Source organism: Trichosurus vulpecula, chromosome 8 (assembly GCF_011100635.1).
Source record: "Trichosurus vulpecula isolate mTriVul1 chromosome 8, mTriVul1.pri, whole genome shotgun sequence".
Lineage (NCBI taxonomy): Eukaryota > Metazoa > Chordata > Mammalia > Diprotodontia > Phalangeridae > Trichosurus > Trichosurus vulpecula.
In genome coordinates, this window is record NC_050580.1 from 246,010,751 (window position 1) to 246,022,427 (window position 11,677).

Consider the following 11,677-nt stretch of genomic DNA (forward strand, 5'->3'; position numbering starts at 1 on the left):
CTCATTTAATAGTAAGGAAACTAAAGCGATAGGAATTAAACAACTTACCCTGGGTCACAAAGCTGTTGTCAAAATATGATCTTAAGTTTCCCTAACTCTAGACCTATCCTTTCCCAGCTCATCAGTACAAGAATCAGAGTTTGAAACTCTATCCTATGACTTCAAGAACTAAGTTCTCTTAACTCCAACATGCTGGCCTAGCTTTCAGGCAGACGGCATCACCTCCAAGCCAGGATAGGAAATGTTGGGGTACACTTTTGTGGACATCTATACTTAAAATATGGAATAGATGAAAAGTCAGGGAGCCTATCCAATTTGCCATCCAGGTGCTTCAAATGTTAAGTATGGGATATATCAATTACAGAACTCTTCAATGCCAAATGGTAATACTTAAGTACGCCTCATAGATGTTTTTGGTAAGCCCAGAGCGGAAGTAGGAGGCAGATCTATTTTAATAGCCAACATGGCATGAGCTGGTGGAAAGCTGCCACCCAGTGGATAATCTTAGACACAAGAGCAGTATTTCATGTGTGTGGAATTCTGGATAGGATCATTTTGGAGGAGGATAAGAAAGATGACCCCTTTTTGTCCCTTGAGATCACCTCAGATTGAATGGAGTGACCATGCAGGAGATCACCAGATAGGACTCAAAAAGCCATGGGGAGCTATGCTCATTGAACATTTTGTTCCTCAGTAAAGGCAACTGCTGGATTTGAAGACTGCCACCACATGATTGTTTAATTTGCTCCATAACAGAGCCGACCTAAAATGAGATAATGGCATTCCATCTCCCACTTTTGCACAGGCTGTAGTGTACTCTCATCCCACTGTCACCTCTTAGAATCCTTAGCTTCTTTCAAAGATCATTAAAAGTGGTACTTCCTACACTAGAGTTGTCATGATCTCCCCAGTTGCTTGTGCTCCTCAAAAAAGAAATATGTTGTATTTATATTATATATGATGGTGATCTGCATGGGTAAAAGGAATTCCTCAAACCAATTAAATCTTAGGTCTAATAAAAAACAACAAACAAAAACTATATTTACTTATGTGGGAATTTATTCCTGTAATAAAATGTAAGTTCATTAAGGTCAGACAGAATTTATTTTTTAATATCCCAACTGTCACATAAATGCTCAGGTGGATCTTTGATAACATTCCACTGATGTTATACATTGCCTTCCATCCATATATGAATATTTGGTACAACAGGTGTTTAAGTCCACCCAATAAAAGGGGGCTTTCTTAATTTTCTCCTGACATAGGAAAGATACCAGTTGAAAATTCTGGTTGTTTAGTTATTATCCACATTGTCAACATTTGACCAACCCATCTTCTCTACCTATAATAAAATTTGTCTCTTTGATGATATCTTTTATTCATAGGCTTCTTCAGGGTTTCTCAGTGGTTATATCTTACATCTTGTTCATATCTACCATGAGTTTCTCTATTGCCTTTGCTTTAAGTCAAGGAAAGAAACAGTTAATAAGTACCTAGTATGTGCCAGGCACTGCACAAAATGATATTTGATATTCATTTTTAATTTTTCAGAGATTGATGCATTTTATACTTTGCTGCTATAAAGCAATAGGTATAGAATTTTGGTATATATAAGAATGGACCTTTGCTTTTAAGTAAAGTGTGGTGCCATTAAAGAAACTTTGCTAATTCCTGGAGGCCATCCTACACATTCTCCTCCTCTTCAACTCTAGCCATAACTTATTGTATATTTGTACTGTATGTCTCAGATATACACACTGATGGGTAGGTTCTATAGTTTGTCCATCTACATGTATGTTGTACCCTAAATAGTAGTCATTATTCATCTACCTACTTTTTTTTCCTATATGGATGGTCATGCCAAACTGCTTTGGATCATTCTTCTAGGCGGTTCTACCATGATATGGGACATTATGCAATAAATGAAGAGACTTCATCATCTATAGGAAAACTTTTTTCACCTTAACCTCTTTCCTGAGTCAATAAATCATTCAGTCAATAAATAAGTGCCTATAGTGTGCCAGGCACTGTATTCAGTGCTGAGGATCTAAAGAAAGACAGAAGAAAGTACCGGCTCTCAAAAAAACTCACAAGGGAGAAAACATGCAAAGAACTATCTACAAACAAGATATACACAAGGTAAATTGGAGATAATGAGCAGAGGAAAAACACATGAATTAAAAGGGGTTGGGGAAGTCTTTTTCCAGATATGGGGACTTTAACTGGGAATTGAAGGAAATTTAAAGAAGCTAAGAGTCAGAGATGAGGGGAAAAAGTATTCCATGCATGGAGGAAAACCAGGGAAAATGTCCAGAGTTGGGAGATGAAGTGTCTAATTCAAAGAACAGCAAGAAGTCCAGTTTTACTCAATGAAACAGTTGGGAATGGGATTAAAGTATAAGAAAACTAGAAAGATAGGGGTAGACCAGGCTATGATAGACTTTGAATTCCAGAGGATTTTCTATTTGATCCTGAAGGTGATAGAGAGCAACTAGAGATTGAGTAGAGGGATGAGCCTTGAATGTAAGACAATAAGTGGAGGTTGGACTGGAGTGGAAAGAGATATGCAGCTGTGAGAAAAATCAGAAGTCAATTGAAATGGTACAGGTGGGAGACAACAGATATAGTCTTACACCAGAATTGTGGCAGCATCATAAGAGGGAAGAGACGATAGATATAGATAGATAGATAGATAGATAGATAGATAGATAGATGGATAGACAGATCAATCGATAAGATTAGATAGATATACATGTAAGTATATGTGTGTGAGAGTGTGTATCTTTAGCTTGTGAGTGTTGGTGACTGGGAGGATGATGATACCTTCAACAGTAATAGCAAAGTTAGGAAATGAGAAATTTTGGGAGGGAAGGAGGAAACAAGTTCACTTTTTGGACATGTTGAATTTATGATGACTACAATATATACTGTTCAAATACACAGCAAGCTGTTGGAAATATATGAGTGGAGGTCAGCAAAGAAGCATTACAGAGGCAAAAACTTTGGCAAGAATACATCTGTACACCTGGCATATTGTAGGTACATAAAAACTACTTGTTGAATGAATGAAGTGAAAGCAATTCCTCTAACTAACTTTGCACTGAAAAAGCAAAGTAGATAAGAATGAGTATTGCCTAGACTTTGGCATGCAGCTAAATGGGACAGCCTTGAGTTACGCCATCAACGGGTTTGACTGAGGTTGAAAAATGAGCTGTCTTCAGCAATGCACAGTAGAAGAGGATCAGATTGGGATCTATTGGGGAAAATGCTTAGTATTTTGCCTATCCACAACTTTTCATGGCTGTAAAAAGCACATTTGTTTAACATTCATTTTCCCAGGAATACTGGACAACTGTGAATCATAAAAGCCAATTATCTTGGAAGAATTAAAATTACAAACAAGCCAAAGGGCAAAGAACGAATGTGTGTGTGTGTGTGTGTGTGTGTGTGCATTGTGAGGAGGATGAGTGAGTAGGCTGTACATAGATAAGAATGTTTTCCGGACATGACAAGATACTTCTAAAATTGATAGGATATGCTGACCAGCTAAACGTTCCTGGGTTGAATAATTGCCTAGGTCCAAAATTAAGTTTGTACATGTAGTTTTCATGTGATCCAAGCAGACATTGGTATATAGATCTCATTCATTCAGTTGATAATTTCAGGCTTCATCTTTCCAGTTAGGTAAATGGCACGTTTCCCTTCACTAGGAGACAATATGACATGTCTATTGCGATATAAAAATATGACATAACAGGGATATTCTGGGGATTACCCCAGAGATATAGAGAAGACTGTCAAAAATTTTACAATGATGCCTTGTTTCCATCATATTGCCACCAAAACAACAGGGCTGTTTGGAAAAAGAAGTGACTGATCATGCCAGGTAGCCAGCCCCAGATCCCTCTGCCATTTCTATGCTGAAAAGATTTAAAAATATGTCTACTTGAGCAACAAATGATGGCAAAACCTTCATCTCTTCCTGGGTTGGCTATCTTATTATCAGGCGACTAAAAACCTTGTATCTTTTCCTATACTCCAAAGTACCCCCAACATGTTTCTCGCATCCAATCAATTGACGAGTCTTGTTCATTTCATTTCCACATCGTATCTCAAGTCCATTTCCTTCTCTTAGCTCACCCACATAAGGCCCTAATCACCTCTGGCCTAGGCTCTTATAATAGTCTCATAGCTGAACTCCCTGCATCTCATATCTCACAGCCTAAATCTATCATCTGTAATACTGATGAAGTGATCCCAGTCTCCAACTGCCCTTATGAAAAACTCCCAGTGCCTCTCTACTGTAGGTTTTTTTTTTCATTTTTGGTCATGGATCCCTTTGACAATCCAGTGAAACCTAGGGCCTCTTACTTAAAAAATTTCAAATGTATAAATTAAAATGCATAGGATTAGAAAAGAAACTAATTATATTAAAATACAGTATAAAAATATTTTTTAAACTCATATTCAAAAAGGCCAGTTTAAGAACCCAGATATTTAATGACTGTGATAAAATAAAAACCCTTTCAAATCTAGTTCCAGGGGAGCTAGGTGGTCTAGTGAGTAGAACACCAGCCCTGGAGTCAGGAGGAACTGAGTTCAAATGTGACCTCAGACACTTGTTAACACTTACTAGCTGTGTAATGTTGGGCAAGTCACTTGACCCCAATTTTCCCACCTTCCCCCCTCCAAAAACAAAAAACAGAACAAAACAAAATCTAGTTCCATCCTACCTTTACGGACATTTCACATCATTCTTTTTATTCTGCTATTGCCAAATTTGCCTAAATCCTGTCTCTGCCTGTATGCCGTCACATTGGTTCTCCTCCAGGCCTGAAATAGACTTCCTCCACTTTTGCCTCTTAAATTCCCTAGATTCCCTGGGAATTTAGTTCATGGAACATTGTGATGGCAGAGACTGGTTTATGTTTGGTTTTGAATTCCTACTATCTAGGTTTTCTAAGATTGCCCTAGAACAATGTTTTACACTTGATAATTTAATGTTGTATTGTACTGGATTAGATCACCCCTGTTTGCTGGTTTCTTGAAGCTTCATGAGGCTGGCACTTGGATCAGTGAGGTGTTTCCTAAAACATAAGACTTAGATTAATTTCCTTAATTTGACATTTGTCTAATGATGTTTCCGGAATAATTCACAGGTGTTCACTGTTTCTCATTTTTAAAATTCAATCTTTCTTCCTTCATATACAGATTATTTTTATAATCTTTCCTCCAATTTCTCTAAATTTTAAATTTATTCTCATTTCTGTAGACTGATATGCCAGGCAAGAACCAGTTTTCTTGCCCCTATTATTGTTCCATCTTCCTTCTCCCCCTGTCTGTTCTGTTTTTATTTGGACAAGTGAAATAAATACTATATTCTCTTCCTCCCCATATAGGTTATGCAAGATCATATTTCTACCTCATGCACCACTGCACTCCCATTTGTCCACACCTGAAACATTCTAACATAAAATAAAACAGACCTACTTCAGTGTTCCCAAGATGGACATTTATGGTGGGTGTGTATCTTTAGGAGTGTCTCTTTGTTCCCAGGTAAAAGATTATGTGCAGATGGTTTATTTCTTGCCACATTTCTACATCACATTTATATTCCTCTGTCTATATCCCCAATCCATCTAATGTCCTATTTGACAGACTTGTAACAGTGCAAAGATTCTATCTGCATCAACCATTTACTTTTTAAAGGCTATGATGTGTAAACAATTTTTATCCATGCCCTATTTAATATGGTTTCTGCAAAATTCAGGCAGGCAAATTCATTTTTTTTCTTTGAGAAAATTTTTCATGGTGAATCATAAATTTCCATTCCTTTCCAAAGGCTGGCACCATCTTACTCATTTGTACCTGGCCTCAAAGGAGGTATTTTTCAAGGAACAAAGTCTTTTCCTGGATCTGATTCCAACCAATATGGAAGAACTGATTGTAGAAATAGAAGTGATGGGAAGTCTGAGAAGTGACCATGTCATTTAGAGTTTATGACTGCAAGAAGGATGAAGATTTAGATGCACTTTAACATACACTCTTTATTTGGAGAGAGTAAAGTTTAAAGACTTCATAGAAAAAATATGAAGGCCCCCGCTGCCTAACGTCCTAAGATGAATTCAGCTCAAGAAGGATAAAATCCTTTCAAGAATGAAATTTTGATGAGGAAAAAAGCAGACAACTGTCTGAAGAGACTGATACGGCTGTACAGGGAATTCGTCAGCTGACTTATTAAAAACAAAAGACATGTGACAAAGAAAGCTACCAAGTCAGGTGAATAAAAAAAGAAATGAATGATACTAAGGGAATAGTGTCAAGTTGCTTAGACTCAGAGCAAGACTGAAGCCAGTCATGAATGATCAATATAACAAAAAGGGCTTTTTTAAGCTATGCCAGGGGTTATAGAAACAACACAGAAACAAAAGGTGATAAAAGATAGTAGAAAGAAAATAGAAGCATTGAATTCTTATATGCCAATGTTATGTACACATGTACACACACACACATACACACATGTGCATTTTTTGGATATGATTACTGAGCTACTGTCAGCAGTCTTTGAAAAATCAATGTGCTACAGGTCTGGATGTCCTCATGTTGTAAAAAAGGGAAAGGGAAGATTCTATGAAGTATAAGGTGGTGAGATTTGCTTCAATTTCTGTCAAATTCTATACCATTTTATTAAAGGTGATTACTAGAAATGACTCATTGAGGCACATTGAGGAAAAGTCATTCCAGGCTAATTTTATTTTTTCATCAATTCATTCATTTATTTGTTTGCTGGTTTATTAGTTCACTGTTATTATAAGTTATGTTGACACATATAGATTTCAGTTAATTTTAGCAAAGACTTTTAACTAAATGTGTCATTGTTATATGGATACCTGTGGGTCAATGACAGTATAGTAAAATCTATTTGTAGCTGATGGAATGAATGAAAAAAGGGTCAATGGCTAATTAGTTGAACAGTAGTGACCTGAATGGATAGCTCTGGTAGGATGCATCTGGACTCTTGACCCAGTGCTGGTCAACATTTTTACTGATGACTTTTACAAGGGTATATCTATGGGAGAAATCATAAAATTATTATGTAGTTTGAATCTAGCAATGGGGAATGTTAACACATATCCTAATGATAGGACCAGGATCTAAAGAAGACCTCAACAGGCTAGAATGTTGCACCAAATACAACAGGATAATATTTGATAAGGATAGATTTCAGTTCAAGCATATTAAGGGAAAAGCATGCTTAGAAAACAGATAATGTGAAAAAGACCTGAGTGTCTTAGTGGATAGCAAGCTCAATGAGTCAATTACTAGGGATGGAGCCAAATGGCAGAGTAAAGGAAGCACTACAGCCCAGCTTTCCAAACATTTCCCTTGAAATACATTTAAAATAATGCCAAAAATTGAATTCTGTAGTAACATAGCAAACAAAAAGTCAGGGTGGGACATTTTTCTAGCACAGGAGAACTTAGAAGGTCAGAAGAAGTCTTTGATATAGGGGTGGAGACTGAACCAGAGCCCATATGGATGCAAGACCAGTGGTGGGAGTTAGTGTTGGCCAAAGCAGCAGTGACAGCAGCTTCAGGAGCTCTCAAGCCAAAAACAGTAAGGGATAGGGCACCTGGCCAGAAAGAGCTTACAGAAAAACTCTGTGTTATCACTGTGTGCACAAGATGCTGTTTGTCAGTTCTGTTGCCTATACCACTTCTGTCACAGTTAGACAGAACTTTGTCACAAGGGAGCAGGGGCCCTGAGAAGCAGTATTGCTTCTAGTCCCAAAAGAAGAGGGACCCTTCCTAGGTAAGGAGCAGAGTGAAGACGGGGAGAGCATTTGCCATATCTCTCCCTGGATGACACTGGTTTGGAAGCTACAAAATCTTTTAACTCCCCAAAACAACAGCAGTGCGGAAAAAGCCTGAAGCTTGGGACAATGCCCCTTACTACTCCACCTCCCACCCCCCAATGCCAGGAAAAAAGGCCAACTTTAATATAGTCAAGAATCTAAGTCAAGATCTAAGTCAAGAATTGGCTAGAAAAATAAGCAAACAACAAAAAAAGGAACCTGATCAGAAAAAAAAAAAAAAACTAATATAATGACCGGGAAGATCAAAAAGCCCAGAAAAAGATAATAATGTGAAAACAGTTACAAGCAAAGCCTCAAAGGGGAAAATAAAATATAAATTGGATACAAACCCAACACAAATTCCTTGAAGAGCTAAAAAGTCAAATAACAGTGGTAGTGGAAAGATTGGGTAAACAAATGAGGGCAAGGGAAGAAAAAAAAATTTTTTTAATAAGAAACCTGTTTTCAGGCCTGTATTTGCCACATTTACAGCATGGTGCAATACATACTGTGACAAGGGATAGGAAAAAACAGCTTCCGGCACTCAGTACCACAAAGTAGCACAGTTTGCCACATGACAGTACAGCAAAGGGCGAACAGGAGGAAATAAGAGGGAGAGAAGAAAAGAGGGAGGAGGAACTTTTGTTGATTCAATTCTGGTTTCAGAGCTGATTGGACAACCAGTCCAGTCCTTCATAGAGCCCATCCCCACTAGTGGCACAGGTGGCTTGGATGTACCAGTTTCTGTGACGAAGAGAATGCAGTCCAAGTTTATCTGTGATTTCAGCTGCATTCATGGCACTGGGAAGATCCTGTTTGTTAGCAAACACTAATAAGACGGCATCTCTAAGCTCATCCTCTGCCAACATTCTCATCGGTTCTTCTCCGGCCTCATCCACTCGTTCTCTGTCATTACTATCAACCACGAAAATCAGTCCTTGTGTGTTCTGGAAGTAATGGCACCACAGCGATCGGATCTTGTCCTGGCCACCTACATCCCACACCGTGAAGCTAATGTTTTTGTATTCTACAGTTTCTACGTTGAAACCTATAGTGGGAATAGTAGTTACTATTTCACCCAGCTTCAGTTTGTACAAAATAGTTGTCTTTCCTGCAGCATCCAGACCAACCATTAGGATCCGCATTTCTTTTTTGCCAAAGAGCCCCATTGAAGAGGTTAGCAAATATATTCCCCAAGGTCCAAGTGTGTTGTGTTAAACGATGGCAAAAGAAACCTCCCCGCTCCTGAGCCTCGGGCTTCCTGTCTCCTCACACGCGAGCGGCTGCTGCTCCTTCTTTTTATCGGCTCTCCAGGCATTGGTTTTGCTCCCAACAAGGGAAGAAAATTTTAAAAGGCAACATTTTTGCAAAAGATGCTTACAAAAAATGGGGAAGAAAATAACACCTTAAAAGATGCAAAACTTTGCTGATGGAAATTACTCCTTAAAAAGCAAATTGGCTGAATAGAATAAGAGGTACAAAACTTCACTGTAGAGAATAATTTCTTAAAAATTGGAATTGGGCAAGTAGAAGCTAATGATGCTATGACACATCAAGAAACAATAAAAAGTCAAAAGAATTGGAAAAAATAGAAGAAAATTTGAAATATCTAATTGGAAAAACAGCTGACCTAGAAAATAGATGAAGGAAAGCTAATTCAAGAATTATTGGGAGGGGGGTACAGCTGGGTGGTGCAGTGAGTAGAGCACCAGCCCTGGAATCAGGAGGACCTGAGTTCAAATTTGGCCTCAAACACTTGACACACTAGCTGTGTGAACTTAGGCAAGTCACTTAACCCCAATTGCCCTGCCTTCCCCCCTCCAAAAAAGGAAAAGAATTATTATTGGACTACCTGAAAGGCATGATCAAAGAAAGAACTGGAATATCATATTCAAGAAATTAAAAGGGAAAACTGCTCCAATATCCTAGAACAAAAGGATAAAATAGAAGTTGAAATAATCCAGTGATTATCACCTGAAAGATTTCACAAAATAAAAATTCTAAGGACTATTATAGCCAAATTCCCAAGCTCTTAGGTCAATGAGAAAAATATTTCAAACAGCAAGAAAGAAACCATTCAAATATCATGGAGCCACACTCAGGAACACACAGAATTTGCCAGATACCATGTTAAAAGCTTGGAAGGTTTGGAATATGATATTCTGGAATGCAAAAGAGCTAGGATTACTGATTATAATCATTCAAGGGGGAAAATGGGCATTTTAGATGTTCTTCAAGCAGTCCTGATAAAAAGACTAGAACTGAATAAAAAAAATGACTTTCAAGCACAAGACTCAAGAGAAACCTAACAAGGTAAATCTGAAAGAGAAATCATAAAGAACACAATAAGGTTAAATTGTTTATATTTCTATGCGAGAAGATAATACACGTAACTCATAAGAACTTTATCATTATCATGCACTTAGAAGGATTCTACATAAAGGGCATAGAAGTGAGCTGATTATAATGGAATGATCTAAAAAAAATTATGGACAAGAGAAAGGGATGCACTGGAAGAGTGAGGAAGGAAGAGAAAGAAAGGGGCAAATTATCTTACATAAAAGGAGCGTGCAAACAAGAACTTTTACAATTCTAGGAAAATGATGAGAGGGGAAGCAATGTTTGAATCTGACATAAGAGTTGATTAAATAGGGAAAGAGGAAAAATTATACTGATATATATATATAGATGCAGATTTAGATATAGATTTGTATATGTATACATATATATTCATAATACATATACATATATATATATATACACACACTCAGTGGGGTATATATCAGAGAAGTAGGAAGGGAAGGAGAGAAAACAAATTGCAGGGGTGATAAAAGGGAGGATAGATAAAGGAAGGCAGTGGTCAGAAATGAAAGAGACTTTAGATGAGAGATAGGATGAAAAGAAAAGGAGAAAGATAAACAGAAAAGAGATAAGCAAGAAAACTACATCTTGCTAAAGGCCACCATAGACAATGAAGTATTCTCAATACCAAATATAGATGCGCCTAATGACATAGCATCCAATTCTTAAAAAGAAAATAATGAGTTATAGGAGGAAATAGACCGCAAAACTATACGTCTGGGTGACTGCAACTTTCCTCTCTCAGAACCAGAGAAGCCTAACTATAAAGTAAATAAGAAAGGAGTCAAAGAGTTGAATACAGTCTTAGAAAGGTTAGATATGATAGACTGTTGAAGAAAACTAAATTGGAGTAGAAAGGAATATACCTTTTTCTTAGCTGTGCATGGCACTTTCACCAAAACTGACTATGTATTATGGCATATAAACCACACAAACATATGCAGAAAAGTAGAAATATTGCATAAGTCATTTTCAGACCATGATAAAATGAAAATTGCATTCAATAAAATATAGTAAATATGCAATAAAAATTCAGAGATTAAAAATTAATTGGAAACTAAATAATCCTAAAAAATGAGTGGGTCAAAGAACAAATCATAGAATCAATCAATAATTTCATTAACAAGAAGAACAACAATGAGAAAACATACCAAAATTTGTGGGATGCAGTCAAAGCAGTACTCAGGGGAAAATTTATATCTCTAAATACATACATCAATAAAAGAGAGAGATGATTAAGGACATTGGCATATAACATAAAAAGGAGAAAAAGTACACATTAAAAATACCCAATTAGACACTAAAATATCAATCTTAAAAATCAAAAGAGAGATTAATAAAGTACAAAGTAATAAAAATTGAACTAATAAACAAAATTAGGAGCTGTTTTTATTTTAAAAATAGATAAACCATTATTAAATTTAATTTTTAAAAAGAAGAAAATCAGTATAAAAATGAAAA

General features: G+C 36.9%; 1 protein-coding gene across 1 annotated transcript; it reads right to left on the reverse strand.

The window, feature by feature from the left end:
• Positions 1 to 8,511: 8,511 nt before the first annotated feature.
• Positions 8,512 to 9,173, reverse strand: LOC118828885 (ADP-ribosylation factor 1-like). Its single transcript, XM_036735769.1, has one exon. The coding sequence runs from the start codon at positions 9,022 to 9,024 to the stop codon at positions 8,518 to 8,520; it is 507 nt and encodes a 168-aa protein (XP_036591664.1). The 5' UTR covers positions 9,025 to 9,173; the 3' UTR covers positions 8,512 to 8,517.
• Positions 9,174 to 11,677: the final 2,504 nt, after the last annotated feature.

Coding starts and splice junctions, on each gene's coding strand:
- LOC118828885 (XM_036735769.1), bottom strand. CDS start 9,024: ATGGGGCTCTTTGGCAAAAAAGAAATGCGGATCCTAATGGTTGGTCTG.